The 25,262-nt window shown below is 40.8% G+C and overlaps 2 protein-coding genes across 6 annotated transcripts in view; one reads left to right on the top strand and one right to left on the bottom strand.

Annotated features, from left to right (window-relative positions):
* The window catches only part of ccdc33 (coiled-coil domain containing 33), a 328,157-nt gene extending 318,239 nt beyond the window's left edge, over positions 1-9,918 (top strand). For 3 of the 5 annotated variants that reach the window (XM_059946620.1, XM_059946618.1, XM_059946617.1), the window contains one exon: positions 9,240-9,917. In XM_059946620.1, the coding sequence (XP_059802603.1) occupies positions 9,240-9,323 (84 nt within the window). In that variant the 3' untranslated portion in view covers positions 9,324-9,917. Of the gene's footprint in view, positions 1-5,165; positions 5,565-9,239 lie in introns of those variants that run through there. The other 2 variants (XM_059946622.1, XM_059946619.1) reach the window with 2 other exon arrangements.
* A 935-nt stretch (positions 9,919-10,853) lies between these two features.
* Positions 10,854-25,262, bottom strand: part of LOC132379079 (cholesterol side-chain cleavage enzyme, mitochondrial) — a 51,676-nt gene continuing 37,267 nt past the window's right edge. Inside the window, exons 7-9 of the mRNA XM_059946624.1 lie at positions 15,892-15,970; positions 13,018-13,209; positions 10,854-10,974 (exon numbers count right to left, since the gene is read on the bottom strand). Of these exons, the coding sequence (XP_059802607.1) occupies positions 10,861-10,974; positions 13,018-13,209; positions 15,892-15,970 (385 nt within the window). The 3' untranslated portion in view covers positions 10,854-10,860. The remainder of the gene's footprint in view (positions 10,975-13,017; positions 13,210-15,891; positions 15,971-25,262) is intronic.

Below are 25,262 nucleotides of genomic sequence, written 5' to 3'. Positions count from 1 at the left end.
TTGCCTCTGAATGTTTAATTGTTACAAACTTATTAATACCTTCTTTGCGAATCCCAAGTAAGCTAGAGCTCTTCTGGATAAAATATATAAACAAATCCCAAGGCCAGTGCCACCATGGCCAATCCAATACTGACACAGCTACAACCAATCCAATCATGGCCAACCCTACCATAACCAATCCTGCTATGGCCAGTCTGCTTCCAATCCAACCAAGGGCAGTCCAAGCCCAACCTGATCACAACCAATCTGGCCAAAGCAAGGAATGAGCCAACTGAATCTCACATAAATAGCCTATCTATGCCCTGTGCAGGAAAGCACAGAGTCGACTGTACTTCCTCAGAAGGCTGGCGTCATTCAATGTTTGTAGTGAGATGCTGAAGATGTTCTATCGGTCAGTTGTGGAGAGCGCCTCTTCTTTGTGGTGGCGTGCTGGGGAGGCGGCATTAAGAAGAGGGACGCCTCACGTCTTAATAAGCTGGTAAGGAATGTGGGCTCTGTCGTGGGCACAGAACTGGAGAGTATGACATTGGTGGCAGAGCGGAGGGCGCTGAGTAGGCTACGGTCAATCATGGAAAACCCTGAACATCCTCTGCACAGCACCATCCAGAGACAGAGAAGCAGCTTCAGCGGCAGGTTGCTGTCAATGCAATGCTCCTCAGACAGGATGAAGAGATCATTACTCCCCAACGCCATTTGGCTCTACAATTCAACCACCAGGGGCAAGACATGTTAAAGTGCCGGGGTTAGGACTGAGCTTAAGTTACCACTCAATGCACTTTAGTAAACTATTTAAGAACTTTTTAAAAGCTATTTATTAATGCTTTTTGGGAGGGTGATTTTAGATGCTTAACATATTTATACTGAGTTAAATACTGTATGTAATTACTTTTGCTAAAATAAGTGTATGGGACACTGGAAAAATGTTGAATTTCCCCTTGGGGATGAATAAAGTATCTATCTATCTATCTATCTATCCATCTATCTATCTATCTATCTTTCTCAGATAAGGAAACTAAGCCCTGGTAGAAAGGGCCAGGTTGGTAACTGCCTAAAGTAAAGAAAATGGTTAAGAGTTTTATAAAGTTATGATTAGATGTAAGTTCAGTGATAATATTTCCCACAGTTTATGGGCCCTAGAACAAAATGATATAAGATTTACAGCACACATAATGGACACTGGGTGCATCCAATCCACACCAGTGTTTATTATCCCCACAACCTCACTTGAATTCATCTGCCCCAGATCCATCTCCTTCCATATCATCCAGGCCATTCTCTCTTCTCATTGCTGTCATTGGAAAGGAGGTACAGGAGCCTTAGAATCACAAACACAAGAAAATCTGCAGACGCAGGAAATCCAAGCAACACACACAAAACACACAAAATGCTGGTGGAACGCAGTAGGCCAGGCAGCATCTATAGGGAGAAGCACTGTCAACATTTCGGGCCGAGACCCTTCGTCAGGACTAACTGAAAGGAGAGATACTAAGAGATTTGAAAGTAGTGGGGGGAGGGGGGGATGCGAAATAATAGGAGAAGACCGGAGCGGGTGGGATGAAGCTAAGAGCTGGAAAGGTGATTGGCGAAAGTGATACAGAGCTGGAGAAAGGAAAGGATCATGGGTCGGGAGGCCTCGGGAGAAAGAAAGTGGGGGGGAGCACCAGCGGGAGATGGAGAGCAGGCAGAATGATGGGCAGAGAGAGAGAAAAAAAACAAACAGCTAAATATGTCAGGGATGGGGTAAGAAGGGGAGGAGGGGCATTAATGGAAGTTAAGAAGTCAGTGTTCATGCCATCAGGTTGGAGGCTACCCAGCCAGTATATAAGGTGTTGTTCCTCCAATCTGAGTGTAGCTTCATCTTGACAGTAGAGGAGGCCATGGATAGACATATCAGAATGGAAATGGGATGTGGAATTAAAATGTGTGGCCACTGGGAGATCCTGCTTTCTCTGGCAGACCGAGCATAGGTGTTCAGCGTAATGGTCTTCCAGTCGACGGGACATCAACCATCTCGACTTCACCACACCCTGTTCCAATTCCAACCTCACTCCTTCTAAACACTCTGCTCTCTGCTCCCTCCACACCAATCCCAACCTCACTATAAAACCAGCTGATAAGGGAGGAGCTGTTGTTGTCTGGCGTACTGACCTTTACCTGGCCGAGGCACAGCGACAACTCTGATACCTCCTCTTATTTACCCTTTGATCATGACCCCACTAAGGAGCACCAGATCACTGTCTCCTAAACCATCACCAACCTTATCAGCTCTGGGGATCTCCCATACTCTGCCACCAACCTCATAGTTCCCACACCCCGCACTTCCCGTTTCTATCTCCTACCCAAGATCCACAAACCTGCCTCTCCAGGTAGACCTATTGTCTCAGCTTGCTCCTGCCCCACTGAACTCATTTTTGCATACCTTGACACTGTCTTATCCCCCCTTGTTCAATCTCTTCCCACCTATGTTCATGACACTTCTCGCGCTTTGAATTTTTTCAATGATTTTAAGTTCCCTGGCCCCCACTGCCTTATTTTCACCATGGACGTCCAGTCCCTATATACCTACATCCCCCACCAGGATGGTCTCAAAGCTCCTTGCTTCTTTTTGGATTCCAGACCTAACCAATTCCCCTCTACCACTGCTCTCTTCCGTCTAGCAGAATTAGTTCTTACTCTCAATAATTTCTCCTTTGGCTCCTCCCACTTCCTCCAAACCAAGGGTGTAGCCATGGGTACCTGCATGGGTCCCAGTTATGCCTGCCTTTTTGTTGGCTTTGTGGAATAGTCCATGTTCCAAGTCTATACGGGTATCCGTCCCCCTCTTTTCCCTCGCTACATCGACGACTGCATTGGCGCTGCCTCCTGCACACATGCTGAGCTCGTTGACTTCATTAACTTTGCCTCCAACTTTCACCCTGCCCTCAAATTTACCTGGTCCATTTCCGACACCTCCCTCCCCTTTCTTGATCTTTCTGTCTCCATCTCTGGAGATGGCCTATCTACTGATATCTACTATAAGCCTACAGACTCTCACAGCTACCTGGACTATTCCTCTTCCCACCCTGTCTCCTGCAAAAATGCTATCCCCTTCTCACAATTCCTCCATCTCTGCCACATCTGCTCTCAGGATGAGGCTTTTCATTCCAAGACGAAGGAGATATCTTCCTTTTTTAAACAAAGGGGCTTCCCTTCTTCCACCATCAACCCTGTTCTCAAATGCATCTCTCCCATTTCCCGCACATCTGCCCTCACCCCATCCGCTCGCCACCCCACTCGGGTTAGGGTTCCCCTTGTCCTCACCTACCACCCCACCAGCCTCCAGCTCCAAAGTATAATTCTCCGTAACTTCCGCCACCTCCAGCGGGATCCCACTACCAAGCACATCTTTCCCTCCCCGCCTTCTGCTTTCTGCAGGGATCGCTCCCTATGTGACTCCCTTGTCCACTCGCCCCCCCCCCCACCCCCCATCCCTTCCCACCAATCTCCCTCCTGGCACTTATCCTTGTAAACGGAACAAGTGCTACACCTGCCCTTACACTTCCTCCCTCACCACCATTCAGGGCCCCAGACACTCTTTCCAGGTGAGGTGACACCTCACCTGTGAGTTGGCTGGTGTGGTATACTGCATCTGGTGCTCCCAGTGTGGCCTTGTTGCTCGTTAAACACACATAAAATGCTGGAGGAACTCAGCAGGCCTGGCAGGATCTATGGAACAGAGTAAACAGTCGGGATTTTGGGCTGAGACCCTTCATCAGGACCTGATGCTACCTGACCTGCTGCATTCTTCTGGCATTTTGTGTGTATTGTTCACAGGAGCTTTAGATTCCATATCATGAGGTTCAGGAACAGTTAACTTTCAACCATCAGGCTCCTGAACTAGTGCCAATAACTCACATCAACACTTGACTCATTTTCAATGACTACAAATCATGTTCTCAATATTTATTTATTTAGTATTTGCAGTTTGTCTTCTTTTGCATATTAGTTGTTTGTCTTTGTATGTAGTTTTTTTCATTGATTCTATAGTATTTCTCTGTTCTATTGTGATAGCCTGCAAGAAAATGAATCTCACGGTAGTATATAGTGACATATATGTACCTTGATAATAGATTTACTTTTAATCTTTGATTCCTTCATGGGTTTACCCAGCCACCCTTTATATATTGTTCCTTCAAAGCTACAGTCTCAGAAACCCTCCACCAAACTCAATGTGGGCCACTCTGACAGCCCCTCCCAAACTAGATGCTCCGGGGCATCAGACAATAAGAATACTATCACTGCAGCTACCTCTCCAAGTCTTATGCACAGACACTTAAACCGGTTGCAGTGCTGTCATCACCATTGTGCTTAGTTGACACAACCCACCACTCCCTCACCGTCCACCCTGTAGCAATGTGGCAACATCCCTTGACGAATAAGACTGAAGTGGCTTATTGACATTACTCTGAAGGTGAATTAGGAATGGAAAATAAATTCTAGCCTTTCCCTTACCCTGAAATTGCCTCAGTCATTCCCTGTGGATGCAAGGTGTGTTTGAACTACAAAGTTTCTCCTGCATTCTCTTTGTATTTACTACCTCAGTTAGGACTAGCCACATATCATAGGACATAGCAGTGCAGCACAGTACAGGCTTTTTGGGCCATGAAATGGTGCTGACCTTTTCACCTATTCTAAGATCAATCTAACCTTTCCTTCCACATAGCCCCCTACTTTTTCTTACATCCTTGTGCCTATCTAACAGTCTCTTAACTGTCTCTAATGTATCTGCCTCCACTACCACCCCTGGCAGCACATTTCACACACTCACCACTCATGATGTAAAAGACCTATCTCTAACATCCCCCTATAATTACCTCCAATCACATTAAAGTTATGCCCTCTCCTATTAGCCACTTCTGGTCTGGGAAACATTCTCAGGCTGTCCATTTGATCTTTGGTTCTTATCATCCTCTATACCTGTATAAAGTCACTTCTCATCTTTCTTCATTCCAAAAAGAAAAGCCCTACCTCGCTCAACCCATCCCTATAAAACATGCTCTCTAATCCAGGCACCATCCTGATAAGTCTCAGTTGCATCCACAGAAAGCTTCCACAGCCTTCCTGTCTGAAAGCAGCAGTGTAGCAACCCAGAGACTTGCTAATACTTTCTTATGCAATTTTGACAGAAACATGCTTCAGATTTACATCTGAGTCGAAACTGATATGGGATGCTATGTCCTGGATTTCAGAGGCACTATCAGAGGATATTTCAACAGAATGCATGGTTATATTGAAAGCAATGACAGTGGCAAGTAACTAATTTGTTGATTAAACCAACACCATTAAAAAAAGGATATAATATCTGCTTCTTTATTTAAGGATCAGGTTATTTTTGCACTGGGAACACTGATAGAGATAAACTAAATGTAAAGGAATTTTATAGCTATTTTTGCCAAAGTGAAAATGTATGTTATTAATTTTTGATATGTGTGTTTATTAATTTGTAGAATGACCAGTATAACTATTCTACCTTGTAAAAAATTGTTTATGCCATTTTACATATATGTAATATGATCTAATAAAGATCTGCAATAGTTTAGCTTTTTTTTGTTTATTCAGAAGGAGTGAAAAGCATTATGGTGTATTTATACACTTGGTGATACATTATTCATCTCTTGGAGAGTACAACACCTCTAGTTCAGGGGTTCCCAAACTGGAGTCCACAGACCCCTCAGTTACTGGTAGGGGTCCATGGTGGAAAAAGGTTGGGAACGCCTACTCTGTTATATGTTGATCTTTATGGTAGAGACTGCAAGCTCAGTCTTCCAATGGTTAGACTGTGGACGACATCATCCTTTGATGTTACCTGGCAGGATGGAGCATTTGATGGGGTCTTTGATGTCATTGCTGTAATAGATGGACCTGGTTATATTAGCATTACCGTCTAAGCCTGTTCCATTCCACCATTTACTTCCATTTTGTAGCTATAGTCATTTCCACTCTCCTGTTCATCTTCTGTTGCTACCTTTTTACTTCTGATTAAGTTTTTCAACACATTCATGGAGTCACAGAGTAATTCAGCACAGATGCAAGCTCTTCAGTCCAACTTACCCATGTGGACAAAGCAGCTCATCTTGTCCCATTGCCCATATCCCTCCTTTTCCTATCCACCTTTCTCAACTGCTTCCTCTAGCAGCTTGTTCCTTATATCCGCCACTGAATGTGTGAAGAAATTACTCTTTTAAATCTTTCCATTCTCACTTTAAACCTATGCCTTTTAGTTTTTGCTTCCCTTTCCCTGGGAAAAAGACTGTGTGCATTCACCCTGTCTATGCATGTTGTGATTTTATACACCTCTATAACATCACCCATCAGTTTTCTATGCTCCAGTAAATGAAGGGTGACACAATAGCATAGTGCTTAGACCAAAAGATATAGGAGCAGAAGTAGGCTATTTGGCCAATCGAGTATTTAGTGTAATGTTTTACAGTGCCAGTGGTCTAGGTTTATTTTCCGCTGCTGTCTGCAAATAATTTGTAGGCTCTTCCCTTGTGGGTTCCCCCCACCCCCCATATTCCAGCAATGTACAGGTTAGGCTGGTAAGTTGGCACTGGAAGCATGGCGACACTTGCTGGCTGTCCCAAGCACACTACTGGACTGTGTTGGCTGTTGATGCCAAACATTGCATTTCACTGTATGTTGTAATGTACAAGTGACAAATAAACATGTGACAAATCTTTAAAGTCCTAGCCTGTCTGACCTCGAGATCTGGGGACATGCTCATAATAATCTCATAGGTTCCTCATAGTCTCCTCTCTATCAAGTGAAAGTCACTCTAAGTCCCAGTTAATTATTATTCCTTAAATTTGATAGGCTTCTTTGGCACCTGTTTAAGAAACACCCCACTTTAATAGAGACAAAAGATTCTGCAGATGCTGGAAATCTGGAGCAACTCATACAAAATGTTGGAGGAACTCAGCAGGTCAGCTAGCATCTATGGAAAGAATGAACAGTTGATGTTTTGGGCTGAGACCCTTCATCAGGACTGGAACGAAAGAGAAATCAGAATAAAAGATAGGGGAAGGGGGAGAAATTCTAGGACCTGTGTTATAGGGAGAGGTAGATCAGACTGGGAATCGCTGGTTGATAGGTGAGTCAATCTGAGAAGGGTTAGAGGGACAACACCTCATATTCTTTCTTGGTTGTCTCCTTTTTGACAGCATCAACATCGATTTCCCTCTGTCCTCCCTCTTTGTTTTCACTTCTCTTTCCCTGCCTTTCCATCAGGGCCTGTCTATGCCCTACAACTTCCTCTCTCTGGTTCCTCACCTCCTTCCATTTATTCCACGGGCTACTGTCCTCTCCTATTAGATCCCTTCCTCTTCAGCCCCTAGGTTCTTCCACCTATTACCTCCCAGCTTCTCACATCATCCCCTTCCCCACAACCCCCCCACACCTTCTGATCTTACCCTCAGATAGAAAGCCAAAGTCTGAATGGATGTATTTGGGGGGTGGGGAAGGGGAGGCGTACGAGATGATGGGTGAACAGGTGAATAAAGGAAGTTAGAGAAAATATTAAGGTGTGTACTTCTCTTGTCTTTGACCTTGTTAATCAAACCTTTGGCCCTTTTAATAGCATTTAGTTTGATAAGTAATAATGCAAAGTTATGAAAATATATAAAGATCACAATGTACTATTTAGAATTTTCATACAAAGAGCATACACATTAGGAAATGAAATTGGCCTTTCAACCCCTCGTTCCTGTTCTGTTACTTAGTAAGAATGAGGTTGATGTGATTGTCACTTGAATATTCTTGGTTCTCTTAAGTCATTGAATGATAGACAGTAAATCTTTATTTTAAATTCAGAAGGTTAATATTTTATGAAACAACTTTAAAACAATTTTTGGTGTCATATACACCAACCATTGATACATAATCGCCACCATTATCACTGCTATTCAAGTTACCTTCAAGAAAGATAGATGAGACAAAAAAATCAAAAATATTTTGTCCTACATACTAGCATCTTATAAATTTTGTTCCTAATCTAACAATAACATGTAAATGGAATAATTTTTTGAACTTAAAGTAATTATTATTATTGATGGTTGGTGTGAAGATTGTTTCTTTGATTCATCTCTCCAGAATTGTCTGATAATCATTTAGAGCCTTTAACCACATCAGGACATCCAAAACTGCTTTACAGCTAGCACGTTGCAATATAGGAATCACAGGAACAATATTGTGCGCAGCACTTCGTCAAACAAGTGACAATGAGATACACACACAAAATGCTGGAGGATCTCAGCAAGTTAGACAGCATCTGTGGAAATGAATAAACAGTTGACATTATGGGTGGAGACCCTTCATCAGCATAATGAGATAGTCAAGCTTTATTAATATTTGATGGTTGACTAGTGTGTTGGGGATTAATTTCCTGAAATAATGCTTTGAAATATCAAGACTTCCTATCCAAAACATACCTTTTCTGCCAATAGAATACAATTTCTATACTGTATTGAAATGTTAGCTTGGATTTTTGCTCATCTCTGTAGTGATACCATGAAAACTTGCACAAGAGACAACAGTGCTAGTAACATAACACAGTCAATATACAGAGCACATCATGTTGAAATCAATACTAGCAACATACAGGAAATATTGTAGTGTTTCATTTCAAAATTACTGCAAATATACATTAGGCACAAAGTATTTATAAGCTTTAAAATGGAAAGCTATCTTATATCATTACATTTAGGCACCACAGTAACGTAGTGGTTAGTGCAACGATATTACAGCCTGGACCATTCTGGAGTTCAAAGATCAATTCTGGTGCCATTCTGTAAGGAGTCTCTGTATGTCCTTCCCATGCAATGAATGGGACTTCCCTGGGTGCAGTGGTCTTCTCTCACAGACTGAGTAGGTCAACTGGTCATTGTAAATTGTCCCGTGATTAGGTTGGGGTTTGTAGTGACTGACAGCGGAACAACGTGTGGAGCTGCTAGTACGAGACGCCAGTACCTGCTGGCTAGGGGCATTGCTACTAGTAGGACCACGAGCTATAATCCCCGGGGAAATGGACAGGTGGAGAGGGAGAGTACCACAGTGTGGAAGGCCACACTTTTAACCCTTAAGTCAAAGGGGTTGCCGGTCTCTCAATGGCAGGAGGTCCTCCCCGAGGCACTCCACTCTATCTGCTCCCTGTTATGTACGTCCACCAATGCCACCCCTCATGAGCGCCTATTTTCTTTTCCCAGGAAGTCTGCCACTGGGACCACCCTACGGGCTTAGCTGACATCACCAGGGCCAGTGCTGCTCCGGAAACATGCGAGGAGCTATAAATACTCCCCACTGGTCGAGAGGGTTCATCTTCTACATGCAATCCCCCAGTATGCCTACGTGGTCTTACCTGATGGGCGCGAGGACATGGTCTCCGTCTGCGACCTGGCGCCCGCAGGAGCAGCAGACCACTACCCTGAACACTCCCCGGTAACTATGAACCCTGTACCCGAGGTGACACCGCGCACACTGAGCCCTACACAGACTCCTCACGACACTCCTATACCAGGCATCTCGCACACGCATGAGGGATCACTGACACCTAGTGGGTTGACACCTCCAGTTAGGCCGGAACCAGCACAACCACCGTCGGGGCTATGTAAATCGCAGCGACAGATTCAACCACCTGATAGACTTAACCTGTAAATATACTTGTAAGAAACTTCGCCCCATGGGGACTCTCTTTTAAAACAAAGGGTGGGGGGTGAGTGTGGTGAACTACATATACCTGTCTGGACACGCCACCCCCCCGCTGACTGCTCCTGTGGCTCCTCCCACAGACCCTGGTATAAAGGCGATTGGAGACACAGCCCTGGCCTCAGTCTCCAGGATGTTGTGTGGTGGTCAATTGCTGCTTGTTCTTTCTTCCAGCCAATAAAAGCCTATATCTCACCTCACATCTCCGAGAGTTATTGATGGTGCATCAGGGTTAATTAGGGTTATGGGGTTGCAGGGGCAGCATGGTTCGAAGCACTGGAAGCGCTGCATCACTAAATAAATAAATTTTATAAATTTTATTTTATTTAGAAATACATCGTGGAATGTGCCCTTTTGGCCCAATGAGCCGCACTGCTCAGCAACTCACCGATTTAACCCTTAGCCTAATCACAGGAAAATTTACAATGACCAATTAACCTACTAATCAGCACGTTTTTGGACTGTGTACAAAATATAAAATAGTTTACCAGACTTTGTGGCCCTAATAAGTCATAAATTGTTCTAAGTAACAATATAATGACGTGATGTCCTACTTTTTATTGAACCACGTTGAGGATGAAAACACAAGAACTGTATTTCTCCCATTGCACTCACCTGTTTACCTACAATAAATTTTTGACTGTATTACACAGAGCACTAAGAGGAAACATTATGGCTTAGTGTTTAAGCAGAATTGTGTGATTACAGTGGGGAAAACATAGTTCTTGCTAGCATATTTTGGGTTTCTATTCTCATCATGAGTGAACAAACAGTAGGACATCACAACCTCATGTAGTTAGTTAACCTACATGATAGCAACTAAATGTTAGCAAGGAGGTGGTACAATTACAATGTTTCATAAAGATATTTGGACAGGTATGTGGGTAGGGAAGTTTAAAGGGAAATCAGTCAAATGCAAGCAAGTGAGACTAATTCGGGTCGGCAGCTTGATTGGCATGAATGACTTGAGCTGAAAGATCTGGTTCCATGCTATATATCTCTCTGGCTCTATAATGCATTGACACAGACATATACCATTATATTAACTCACTACTGGTCAAACAGAATTTTCTAAGACGAATGAAAGGAAAACGTCATTACAGAATCATATTCCATCTCTCTTCATTTGATGGGTGTAAACTTTAGGTTAATGGGTTTGTCAGGGATAAGGATCAAGCTGAACTTGGATTTCACCTCAGTCATTGGATCAGTTTCAATTTTAAAGTTTTGGAGCATCTAAAAGAAAACAAAATGGACAGACATAATTATTACTGTGTTTATTAAAACTAACTTAAACTTAACACATGATTTAAAAAAAAAGACAATAATTTCTCTATTTTTGACATATCAGGGATGCAGGAGCCTAAAGACAGTCAACATTTTAGGAACAGCTTCTTTCCCACCACCATCAGATTTCTGAATGGACAATGCAGCAACTATGAACACTACATCACTACTTATTTCATGACATATACCAGTGATATTAAACCTGAATCTTACATCCTACATGCTTTATAGCCCATCAAATATTATTAAATTATCATAATATAGAAAAGAAATGCAGCCAATTTGTGCACAGCAATCTTCCATAAAACACAGATAAAAAGGAAGTTGAATTAAGGATAAATATTGGCCAAGACTCTAGTGAGAACTCCCTACTCTTTAAAAGTTCTAAGAGATCTATTACCTGAGTACATAGATCACTTCTCAGTTTAAAAACTCATCTAAATTACACCCACTTTGACAATACTTGGTACTGCTCAGCATTAAGAGCAGATGATCAGCCAAATTCTGGTAAGTCCTGGACTTCTGGTAAGACGGTGGCACACTTAATTGCAGCAACCTGTCTGGGTACAACAAATAGTGCAAATGTCTGTCTGAAATATTTTTGTTGTAGTCACAAGACCTTGTTGGACATTTGAAATTGGCAGAGGAGCTGCATGGCCTTGAGCTGTTGCACAGACCAGGCCCTCATGTTGTGGCATCGCCTGTTACAACTACTTGGGGAAGGAGGTGCCAGAGGCGGTGTGGGGAAGATTAAAGGCACAGTGGCTGTACTGGAATCCGTGATGGGTTGGATCCTGGCCCATGCAGGCCAGCACTTCCATCAGTGCTGCCCTCCAGTATTTGGTCCCTGGAAGAAAACCTGGATTGCCCTCATCAATGGCTGACCCAATGTGAGATGAGAAAATGCTGCATGCTTGTTCTTGCAGAACCACGGCTCCAGGATAACATCCCATGCACCATTAATTTTCAGGGCATGCCTCTCTGGGACTGGTGCTATTATTATTTTGTGACTGTATGTTTTATCATAACAATATGTGCTGTGTGCAATTGTATGTATTGTGTTTTGCACCTTAGCCCTGGAGGAATGATGTTTCATTTAGCTGTATACAATTGTATGGTTCAATAACAATTAAACCTGAACTTGAAATGTTACAAAAACAGCAAATAAAAATGCAGTTTGTTTGCATCTCTGTTCATTGTTCAAACCCTTTTTGCTTATCAACTTCTCATCTCACCTCACTGGTAAATTGGTTAATATTGTCACATGTATTGAGGTACGGTGAAACAACTTCTTGTATGTCATTGATACAAATCATTTCATTGTAACATTGCTTTGAGGTAGTACAAATAATAGAAAGCAGAATAAAATATTAGTTATGGAGAAAGTACAGTGCAGGTAGACACTAGGATGCCACTGTAGGGTAGCAGTTGCATGACACTGTTACAGCTTGGGGAGTTAGAGTTCGGAGTTCAATTCCAACATTATGTGTAAGGAATTTGTACCTGTGACTACATGGGTTTCATCCAAGTGTTCTGGCTTTCTCCCACAGTTCAAAGGTGTACCAGTTAGGTTAATTGGCCAGTGTAAATTGTCCTGTGATTAGGCTAGGGTCAAATAGGTGGGTTACTATGCAGTGTCTATTGTTGGGCCAGAAAGGTCTGTTTGGCACTGTATCTCTCAATAAAAATAAATAAGGTGCAAAGCTGTAACGAGGTAGTTTGAGGGGTCAAATCCACCTTATTGTACTAAGGGACCATTCAATAGACATATTACAGTGGGGTAGAAGCTGTCCTCGAGCCTGGTAATATTATTTGCAGGAATCATGACTCCTGAAGTGTTTGTAGTTCCTCATTTGCAGTGTTGCAATATCCATAAAAATATTGTTGGGACTAGAGAAATATTTAAAATGCTGTTTTTAATGGATTCTATTAGACATGCTACCCCAAGTATTTGCAACTATGATAATCCTTGGCAGGAAATCACAGACTTACATGAATCATAAAGAGAACCATTTGAGACTCTGCGATCCTGCGCCCAACGCACTGCCGTGGTCCAAACCCAAATCCAAGGTGTCTGAAGTGTGTGTCGTCTCCCTTCAGCCATCTTTCAGGATTGTATTGTTCTGGGTTTTTAAATATCTTAGAGTTCCTTCCCATCGCATACAGCCCCAGCTGTACTAACGTCTACAAGAGAGGACAACAAGAACCAGGGAAATGATTCGTGCTGTTTGTGTCTGTTCCCCTGCTACATGGACCAATGGGAAACCCATTTGTGGACAAGTTCATTTTTTAACAAAGGTGAATGATGAATTCTGGCACTGTGAATATAATCTCAAGTCCCACATTCCTATGGGTGTGCCTGTACATTCAGTGTTCACTTTATTAGGTACTTCCTGTTTGTGCCTTCTGCTGCTGTAGCCCACGCACTTCAAGATTTGACATGCTGTGCATTCAGAGATGCTCTTCTGCACACCACTGTTGTAATGTGTGGTTATTGGAGTTACTGTCATCTTTCCATCAGCCTAAGTCAGCCTGGCCATTCTTCTCTGAACTCTCTCATTAACAAGGCATTTTCGTCCACAGAACTGTCACTCACTGGATATTTATTTGTTTCTTGCACCATTCTCTGTAAGCTTTATAGATGGTTGTGTGTGAAAATCCCAGGAAATTAGCAGTTCCTGTAATTCTCAAACTACCTCATTCCATGATCAAAGTCACTTTGATCACACTTCTTTCCCATCCTGATGTTTGGTCTGAACAACAATTGAACCTCTTGACCATGTCTGTATGCTTTTATGTATTGAGTTGGTGCTACATGATTGACTGATCAGATATTTGCATTAACAAACAGGTGTACAGGAGGTTCCCAATAAAGCGACTACTGAGTGTATATGAAGGCAAAATGGAAGATGTGAGATTTTGATTATTGTATCCTTGAGTACTGAATGGTGATTCTGTAAATTTCCTTTTTAAAAAAAGGCTATAAGTAGGATATTTATTCTATCCTTCTCCAAGGTTCGTGATCTTGCCATGTTGGAGTGGCTTGTGAGTTCCTGAGAGCCTGGGAGTGATGATGTCTAGTTCTTAGCTCCTGGTAGGGTTGAGCATAGCAGTAAGAACAAGAGGGTGGTTCCAGGCAGAGCAATCCAACCAAGACCTCAAAGATAGAGCCAGTCAAAGACATTGACACATTACAATGGCAGTAGAGGTGGAGGAAGGCTACAGCAGTGAAGGGACTTACATTCCATGCTACTGGACTCTGACCCCGATCTGTCAATGGCTGTCTGTGCATCAGCCTCCCCATGTTAAACAAGTCACACATAGGCATTCTCTATTACTCAAGCACTCATACTCAATTTGAGTGATTACACTATGACTACTGTTTACACTCACTGGAACAAGAAGCAGAATTACTGTTCTTTCAGTCATAAATAAAACCAGAAAATAATGGAAATACTACAACCAGTCTTCATGAAAGTAATCAGGGCTTCAAACTGAAAAAGAAAAGTAGTGTTTTGGAGAAATTATAGTTTAGGTTAAATGTCCCCTGAATGACTGATTAAGATGCAATTCAATGGTGCAGTAGAATCTAAGTACTCTTGGATTACGTTTGCCTCATTAAGATAGCTGAACACTGGAGACAGCAAGTGTTACTGCGTTAAACTTATCTACGTTGATATTAGACCATAAAGCCATAAGACACAAGAGTAGAATTAGACCATGAGGCTCATCCAGTCTCCTCTGCTATTCCATCATGGCTGACTTATTATCCCTCTCAACCATATTCTCCTGGCTTTTCCCTGTAACCTTTGACACCCTTACCAATTAAGAACCTATCAGCCCCAGCTTTGGCCTTTGGCCAATGATTTAGCCTCCACTACTGTCTGTGGCAATCATTTCCAAGGGTTTACCACTCCCTAGCTAAAGAAATTCCTTCTTATCTCTGTTTAGAGGAATGTCCTTGTATTCTGAGGCTGAGCCCCCGGGTCCTCAGCTCTCCCACTGCCCCTCTTCTCCATATCCCCTCTATCTAGGCCTTTCAATATTCAACAAGATCCCCCCTTCATTCTTCTAGACTCCATTGCATACCAGTCCAGAGCCATTATGTTAATCCTGTCATTCCTGGGATCATTCTCATGAATCTCCATTGAATCTTCTCCAATGCCAGCACATCCTTTCTTAGATAAGGGGCCCCAACTGCTCACAATACCTGCAAATACGTCAAAAGTTGCATCATAAGGTACACTGGAGCTCTTTAAGGTTTACATACATTCAGTGGCCACTTTATTGGGTACACCTGTACACCTGCCTGTTAATGCAATTATCTAACCAACCAATCATATGGCAGCAACGCATACAGACATAAAGCATAAACTCATAAAGCATACAGATATGGTCAAGAGGTTCATTTGTTGTTCAAACCAAACATCAGAATGGGGAAGAAATGTAATCTATGTGACTTTGACTGTGAATAATTGTTGGTGGCAGACAGAGTGGTTCTCAGAAAATGCTGATCTTCTGTAATTTTCATGCATAACAATCTAGAATCTAGAGTTTATGGTGAATGGTGCGAAAAACAAAAACATCCATTGAGTGGCAGTTCTGTGGCTTGTTAATGAGAGAGAAAAGCAGAGAATGGCTAGACTGGTTCAGGCTGATGGGAAGACGACAGTAACTCAAATAATCATACATTACAATAGTGCTGTGCAGAAGAACATCTTTGAACACACGTTGAAGTGGATGTGCTACAACGGCAGAAAACCGTGAAAATACATAGTGGCCAATTTATTAGGTACAGGTAGTAATAAAGTAGCCACTGAGGATATATGCCAAAGGTGGTTAATAATGTAATTATTAATATCATACCCCAGCTGGTATATGATAATTGTGCAGCACAGTGTCTTCATTTAGGAATCGCTGTAATGATATAGCCACCGGATAAAGTCTGAAAAATATAAATTAATTTCCTTAGCAGAACAATTCCATTGAAATTCAAAGCAGTGGTACAAGTTTTTTTTAAAAAATATGCATACTTGCAATTAAATAGAATTGCAAAATGTGATCAGTACCTCACCTGCATGTGTGAACATGAATTCCTAGATCTTGTTCAGTAAGATGTGTTTTCACATTGAAGCTGCTTGACATGCAGCAGTGATATCAATCAATATACAGTAAATGCTTGACGTTACTGTTACAACAATGAAGTCCAGAAATGTGCTTAAGAAACGGCATTGTTTTGGAAAGGACAAGTGGGTTTAGCAGATTACGCATCTGAGTTAATCTAGCATTTTTAGGGGATGGAAAAAAAAGTTATTGTAATATTTGAAGGATGTTTGATCCAACATGATATTTATTCAACTGAATTTGTTTAAGTTTTCATGCTATTAAAATCCCTTGTGGCACAGTAGCGTAGCTGTTAGCATTAACACTATTACAGTACTTGTGTTATGTTACACCTGATTTGATTTGCCAGTTTATTTCCAGCTACTAGGTCTTGTTGCTTACTTGTAAGCTGTTGCTGATGACTTATTACTACTTTGCTAAGCAATTGACCTTTGACATTAGGTCTGCCATTCATTAGTCAGAACTTCTTACGTCAAAGGAATTTTAATCAATATTTGAAACGATTTCTCATAAGAACACTTAGAAGTACCATGTTTTAACTCAGCTCCTTGCATAATGTAACGTGTTGGTGAATAATAAATCTGCCTTCAATCTACAACTATGCCAGGACTGGAGTTCAACTATCTACCTAGCTTAAGAAACTGGGGAAAACTCTTGAAAGAGGGCAGAATAAATAGCGGTCCGGGTCTGTAAGGAGATTGTATGTTTTCCCTATGACTGCATTGATTTCCTCTTGGTGTTCCTGTTTCCTCCCACATTCCAAAGACATCATATGTTAACTGGTCACATGGGTGTAATAGGGCAGAGTGTGCTCTTTGGGTTGGAGAGGCTTGTCATCATGTTGTAACTCTAAATGAAACAAAAATACGCTAAAAATTAATCTTTATTTAAATCTTTAACTCTTTCTTTATTTTTGGGGTGTTTGAAGTGTGTAATTCATTGGTAGTGCCAAGACAGATGAAGCCCTTGAAAGCAAGATTAATAATTGAAGATTCATCCCATCAAGTGAGAATTTGCCATTCTTATGTATTCTGAAAATGTATGTATTTGTCCATCTAGGTCTGTCAATATTAAATGAATCTTCTGTTGCACTGATACAACAATATTAAATAAATTAATTTTAAATACTTGGAATCTATGCTGGGATTACTTAAGAATGATCAAGGAACCCTAATATTTTAAAATTAACAGGATAATTAAGAGGAAAAGAAAAATAACATTAGTAATGATCACCAATGAAAGTACTAGTATGTGTTACGTACCCGTGGGTATCTTGTACTTGTCACGTGACAGTGGTGTTGAAGCTATACTGGACTTAAGGTAGTGGACTTGTGATGGTGGAGTGATGTCATTTTCCCGCCAGTAGAGGTATGTGACAGTTTTTTTTTACAGGGTATAAAAGGAGGACCCCTCCCTGTGAGGAGGAGCAGTTCATGGCTGGATTTGACATTTTGACTCCATGCTACTGCGTGGCCCAATATTATGACGCAGTTTGGTTGAAAGGTGGAGTTTTATTTAATGCCTAAACTTTAGAAGGTCATTGCCGGCAGTTTCTTTATAATACTACCAGTTAAAAATCAGTGGAGAGTGAAGGTTGGAGTTCGGGAGCTAAAAGATCGAGGAAAGTCGATTTTGACGGTGAAACAGGTTCGACCTTATTTGATCCTCATTCGGAAGGAATTCGTTGGCTGTCCCCATGGTAACCCCTGTGTATAGCTGAAAGGGTTGGGTACAGTTTTGTAAAGGAAAGGTCAGTGCCTTTAAGCCGTTTCATTTTCATCTTCGTAAATTCTCCGGGAAAAGTATACTTCGACTGGAAACCGCAACAACATGACGTGAAAGAGAATTTAAGTCGTCTAAAAAGTCTCTCCTTTAATGGACTGTAAGGATTTTGAACTTTTGCAGTACTACTTTGAAGAACTGTTTTTGCAGCATCGATTTAAGAACTGTTTAAGCTTTATTGCTTTAAGAACTGTTTAAGCAGCCGCACAGCAGCTGATTTCTGGTTACGTTAGTGGTTTGTTTATTTTTGGGGGGTTTGTTTTTCAGTGTTTAATAAATGTTTTATTTGTTATTAAAAAAACCCTGCCTCACTTATATATTTATTGTTGCTGAATCCGTAACATAAATATGGGGGCTGTATCCGGGATCAACCATTTTTGAGTTTAAATGCTTGTTAAATTTTGAATCGGTGTTTTGGAAAAGGGGAAGACTCGATTCTTTTGTTTGATTGGCTTGTGAGTGGTATCCAGCAACAATGAATATTGATGAGTTTCTGGCTTCGCCAGACGCGGAGTTGTTAACGAAGGCAAAAAAAAACTGAGGTGTCTGAGATTGCTAGTAGGTTGGAACTTAAAGGTATTTTGAAGTCTACATCGAAGGCTCTAATACAGAAAAATCACGTCACACTATGTAGATTCAGGAGATTTTGATGAATCGATTTTAGAGTCGTTTCCAATAAGTAATCTGGAGATGCAGTTGCAAATCGAACAAATGAAGTTGGAGCGTTGTAGGTTAGAAGCTGAAAGTAAACAGAGGGAATTTGAATATGCAATGGCAGAATTAAGGTCTGAGAATCAGTCTTCTGGTTCTAGAAAACCATTTGTTGCTAGTCAAGAAATTAAATTGGTCCCTCCATTTAGTGAAACAGAAGTGGAAAGATATTTACAACATTTTGAAACAATTGCTCAGATTTCAGAGTGGCCGAAAGACAAATGGTCAGTGTTGTTACAAAGTGTAATTAAAGGCAAAGCATAACAAGTTTGTACAGCTTTAACTGCTGCGCAAGCACTAGATTATGATATTGTGAAACAGCATAATTTAAAAGCATATGAATTGGTCCCAGAAGCGTATAGAGAAAGATTCAGAAATTTGAAGAAGTCTGTGGAAAAAACTTATGTGGAATTTGCCTATGATAAAGCTGTGTGTTTTGAAGGTTTCTTCTAACAATGTAAGTGGGGACTATAATACATTGAAAGAGCTGATTTTAATGGAGGAATTTAAAAGAAGCATTCCTGTTGAAGTAAGGACCTACTTAAATGAGAGGGATACTGATACATTGCAGGACTTTGCTAGATTAGCTGATGAGTATGTTTTAATCCATAAGAATAAATTTCCTCAGGGCAGAATTTTTAAGAGGAAAAATAACACAGAGACTCAAGGTAAATCAGAAATTAAATCAGAAGTTAATGAGAAAGGTAAGGAGGAAGGAAAACCTGTGAAGGAAAGACAGTTTGGTCCTATTTGTAACTATTGTAAGAAACCTGGCCATGTAATAGCTAACTGTTTCCGATTGAAAAAGAAAGAGAAGGAAGCAGTCCCAGATGCTTGTGTGCAACATACTGAAGGACCTGTAAAATTACAGGGTTCGATAAACACAAATGAGGTTTTGTTAGAGTCTGACCAAGTTAAAAAGGGATATGATCATTTTATAACTGAAGGGTTTGTATCCTTGAAAGACGGATCTACTCTGGTGCCAATAAAAATCCTTATGGCTACTGGAGCTTCTCAATCACTGATGTTAGACAGTGTATAGAAGTTTGATGAAGAGTATGATACTGGTGAGGTAAATTACATACGAGGTGTTGGGAGTGCTTTTATGCCTGTACATTTGCATAAAGTAAATTTAAAGTCAGGGTTAGTTACAGGATTTGTTAAAGTAGGATTACAGCATAGCTTACCTGTGAAGGATATTTCTTTATTGTTAGGTAATGACTTGGCAGGTGGACAAGTTTTTCCTGAAGTGCATTTGACAATGGAGTCAGAGGAACCAGAGATGAATTCTAACACAGATTCTTCCTGTGTTGTGACTAGAGCTACGGCTAAAAAGATTGATGCGCAGAATGAGGTTGTTACTCATGACTGTTCAACTCAGGATTCGAGTTTTGAGGATGTGTCAGAGACTGTCTTACCTTCATTGTTTGAACAAGATTCTTGGAGTAAGTCCAACTATGAAAATTTATCTCTGTCTCGGAAGGAGATGATAGCAGAGCAGAATAGAGACCCTGAGATTATAAAATTAAGAGTACAAGCTCTACCAGATAGTGAAATTGAGAAGGTGCCAGTAGGATATTACTTGGAAAAAGGAATGTTGATGAAGAAGTGGAGATCACCTACAATTCCTGCAAGTGATGAATGGAATATTGTTTACCAGGTAGTTGTCCCTAAAATTTATCAAAATGAGATTTTGACTTTAGCTCATTGTGTGCCCTTGGGTGGACATCAAGGGATAAGGAAAACTGTGGACGAGATTTTAAAACATTTTTACTGGCCTGGTCTAAGAAAAGATGTGGCGATGTTTTGTAAAATGTGCCACACTTGTCAAATTGTGGGTAAACTAGATCAAGTTACACCAGTGGCTCCATTACAACCTATTCCAGCATTTGGTAAACCATTTTCTAAAGTTATTATAGATTATGTCGGTCCATTACCAAAAACAAAAACTGGTTATCAGTACTTGTTGACTATCATGTGTACTTTGTCTAGGTTTCCAGAGGCAGTACCAATTAGGAATATAAGAGCTAAAACTGTGACAAAGGCTCTTATAAAGTTCTTTACTTATTTTGGATTACCTAAGGAAATACAAACTGATCAAGGCAGTAATTTTATGTCTGGATTGTTTCAACAGATAGTTTATAAATTGGGAGCTAAGCAAATCACTTCGTCTGCATACCATCCAGAATCGCAAGGTGCCTTGGAGAGGTTTTATTCTACCCTCAAGAATATGATTAGGACATATTGTGTGGAAAATGAAAGTGATTGGGATGAGGGTATAAAGTTACTTTTATTTGCAGTAAGGGAATCGGTACAAGAATCTTTAGGTTTCAGTCCATTTGAACTTGTATTTGGGCATAGAGTTAGAGGACCTTTAGCTTTATTAAAAGAACAGTGGATTAGTAAGGAAGTACACACTAATTTGTTGGACTATGTTTTGAAATTTAAGGACAGGTTACATAAATCTTGTAGCTTAGCCAATGAAAATTTAAAATTGGCTCAGCAGAAAATGAAAACTTGGTACAATAAAGAAGCTAGGATGAGGATGTTTAAGCCTGGAGATAAGGTGCTGGTTCTTTTCCCAGTGCAAACAAATCCTTTACAAGCTAGATTTCATGGTCCTTATGAAATTGTGTGTAAAATCAATGATGTGGATTACGTGATTAAAAACTCCAGATCGTAGAAGGCCAACACAACTTTGCCATATAAATATGAAAAAACCATATTATGAGAAACAATTTGATATTGTGACTGTTGTGGTTAATAATAATGAATTTGGTTTAACTAGGAACATGATAGATGATTCATCTGAATTTCATTCTAAATCCAACATTGTTTTTGTCGGGTTACCAAATTCAACCATTCTGGAAAATATTGATGATAAACTAGCACATTTACAGCCAGAGCAGAAACAACAGATGAAGAAATTAATTTTTAAATATAAGGATTTGTTTCCAGACGTTCCGAGAAGGACTACTATAGCTTCACATGATGTAGATGTTGGAGATGCCAAACCTATTAAACAACACCCATATAGGATGAACATAGAAAAATGTGAACTTGCTGAGAAAGAAATTAAATATATTATTAGACCTTCTAACTCGAATTGGAGTTCACCCTGTGTCATGGTGCCAAAACCAGATGGTAGTATTAGGTTTTGTACGGACTGTAGGAAGGTGAATGCTGTAACGAAAACAGATGCATATCCAATTCCTAGAGTAGATGATTGTGTAGATAAAGTTGGAAAAGCAAAGTTCCTTACAAAGATTGATTTATTGAAAGGGTATTGGTGTGTTCCATTAATGGACAGAGGTAGAGAGATTTATGCATTTGTAACTCCATGGGGGCTATATGAATATAATGTTCTTCCACTGGGGATGAAGAATGCCCCAGATACTTTCCAGAGGATGATTAACTCTGTGATTCAGGGATTGAAAGATACAGATGCTTATAGTGATGATTTAGTGACAGGAAATGATACTTGGGAAGCACACATTATTGCAGTGGAGAAATTGTTTGAAAGGCTTTCAAAAGCTAACTTAACTATTAATTTAGCTAAGAGTGAATTCGGACATGCCACTGTGACTTACCTTGGTTATGTTGTGGGTCAAGGTAAGGTAGCTCCTGATCAGGCAAAAGTTCGAGCAATTTTAGAGATTCCCACTCTGACGGGGAAAAAAACTCTCAGAAGATTCTTGGGACTGGTAGGATATTATCAAAAATTTTGTAAGAATTTTGCTAATGTTGCCCTTCCATTAACTAACCTCTTGCAGAAGAATGAGAAGTTTGTGTGGACAGTGCCTTGTCAAGGTAAAGATAATGTGGTTGCTGATTGTCTATCGCAATGCTGAATGTACAATGTAATTTTTTTATGGAGTGTTTTTTTTTACAATTGTAACACTCCTACTGTATTGTAAGTTGTAAGATGTTATATGATGATACTATGTATACTGTGTATGTTATAAAATTTGTTTTTTTTTCTTGTAAATAATTGTTAAAATTTTGTTTTTGACAGACCAATTTTTTTTTGGGAGGGAGGTGTTACGTACCCATGGGTATCTTGTACTTATCATGTGATAGTGGTGTTAAAGCTATACTGAACTTAAGGTCGTGGTCTTGTGATGTTGGAGTGATGTCATTATCCCAGCAGTAGAGGTCATGTGACAGGTTTTGTTTTTACAGGTTATAAAAGGAGGATCCCTCCTTGTGAGAAGGAGCAGTTAGTGGCTGGATTTGGCTTTTTGACTCCATGCCACTGCATGGTCCAATATTACGACACAGTTTGGTTGAAAGGTGGAGTTTTATTTAATGCCTGGAGATTAAAAGATCATTGTCAGCAGTTTCTTTACAATACTGCTAGTTGAGAATCAGTGGAGAGTGAAGATCAGAGTTCGGGAGCTAAAAGATCAAGGAAAGTCGATTTTGACAGTGAAACAGGTTTGACCTTGTTTGATCCTCATTCGGAAGGAATTTGTTGGCTGTCCCTGTGGTAACCCCTGTGTATAGCTGAAAGGGTTGGGTACAGTTTTGTAAAGGAAAGGTCAGTGCCTTTAAGCCGTTTCATTTTCATCTTCGTAAGTTCTCTGGGAAAAGTATAGTTCGACTGGGAACAGCAGCAACACGACGTGAAAGGCTGTTTGTCCCACAATGACTGCTGATCATGATCAGAAATGAAACTAATCTCATCTGCCTGAACATGATCTGTATCCCTCTATTGTCTTAATGTCCAGGTGCCTAAATACCTCTCAAATGCCAACATCATTTCTCCTTCCACCACCACCCTGGGCAGTGCATTCCAGGCAATTGCAACTTTCCATGTAAAAAACTTTGCCTACACACCTCATTTAACTTTCTCCCTCTCACCTTACAGCTCTTCCCTCCATATTTGACATTTCTACCCTAGGAAAGAGACTCTGTATGTCTACCCTATTTTATATACTTATCTTGGGTCTCCCACCAGTCTCTAACACTCCAGAGAAAACTGTCTAGCCTCTCAATAATAACAGGGTTGTTGTGATGGGAGATTTTAATTTCCCCAATATTGATTTGCATCTCCCTAGACTAAGGGGTTTAGATGGGGTGGAGTTTGTTAGGTGTGTTCAGGAAGGATTCCTGACACAATATGTAGATAAGCCTACAAAAGGAGAGGCTGGTCTTGATCTGGTATTGGGAAATGTTCCTGGCGAGGTGTCAGGTCTCTCAGTGAGAGAGCATTTTGGAGATAGTGATCATAATTCTATCTCCTTTGCCATAGCATTGGAGGGGGATAGGAGGAGACAAGTTAAAGAAAACATTGAATTGGAGTAAGGGGAAATATAAAGCTATCAGGCAGGAACTTGTAAGTATAAATTGGGAACAGATGTTCTTAGGGAAATGTGCAGCAGAAATGTGGCAAAAGTTCAGGGGATACTTATATGGCATTCTGCATGGGTATGTTCCAATGAGATGGGGAAAGAATGGTAGGGTACAGGAACCATGGTGTACAAAGGCAGCTGAAAATCAAGTCAAGAAGAAAAGAAAAGCTTACGAAAGGTTCAAAAAATTAGGTAATTGTAGAGATCTAGAAAATAATGAGGCTAGCAGGAAGGAGCTTAAGAATGAAATTAAGAGAGCCAGAAGGGATCATGAGAAGGCCTTGGCAAGCAGGATTAAGGAAAATGCCAGGTATTGTACAAGTATGTGAAGAGCAAGAGATAAGATGTGAGAGAATAGGACCAATTAAGTGTGACGGTGGAAAAGTGTCTATGGAATCTGAGGAGGTAGCGGATGTACTTAATGAATACTTTGCTTCAGTATCCACTAAGGAAAAGGACCTTGGCAATTGTAGGGATGACTTACAGTGGACTGAAAAGCTTGAGCATATTGATGTGGTGGAGAGGTTCCAGAGGATTGGAGGGTTGCAGTGTTGTTCCCTTATTCAAGAAAAGGAGTAGAGATCGCCCAGGAAATTATAGATCAGTGAGTCTTACTTCAGTGGTTGGTAAGCTGATGGAGAAGATCCTGAGAGGCAGGATTTATGAACATTTGGAGAGGCATAACATGATTAGAAAAAGTCAGCATGGCTTTATCAAAGGCAGGTTGTGTCTTACGAGCCTGATTGAATTTCTTGAGGATGTGACTAAACAGATTGATTAAGGAAAAGCAGTAGATGTAGTGTATGTGGATTTCAGCAAGGCATTTGATAAGGTACCCCATGCAAGACTTATTGAGAAAGTAAGGAGGCACGGGATCCAAGGGGACATTGCTTTGTGGATCCAGAACTGTCTTGCCCACAGAAGGCAAAGAGTGGTTTTAGACGGGTCATATTCTGCATGGAGGTCAGTGACCAGTGGAGTGCCTCAGAGATCTGTTCTGGGACCCCTTTTCTTTGTGATTTTTATAAATGATATGGATGAGGAAGTGGAGGGATGTGCTAGCAATTTTGCTGATGACACAAAGGTTATGGGTGTTGTGGATAGTGTGGGACGCTGTCAGAGTTTACAGTAGGACATCAATAGGATGCAAAACTGGGCCGAGAAGTGGCAGATGGAGTTCAACCCAGGTAAGTGTGAGATGCTTCATTTTGGTAGGTCAAATATGATAGCAGAATATAGTATTAATGGTAAGACTCTTGGCAGTGT

Source organism: Hypanus sabinus, chromosome 21, assembly GCF_030144855.1.
Source record: "Hypanus sabinus isolate sHypSab1 chromosome 21, sHypSab1.hap1, whole genome shotgun sequence".
In the NCBI taxonomy this organism is placed as follows: Eukaryota; Metazoa; Chordata; class Chondrichthyes; order Myliobatiformes; family Dasyatidae; genus Hypanus; species Hypanus sabinus.
Note: the sequence above shows the minus strand (reverse complement) of the source record. Positions and strands in the feature narration are given on the sequence as shown.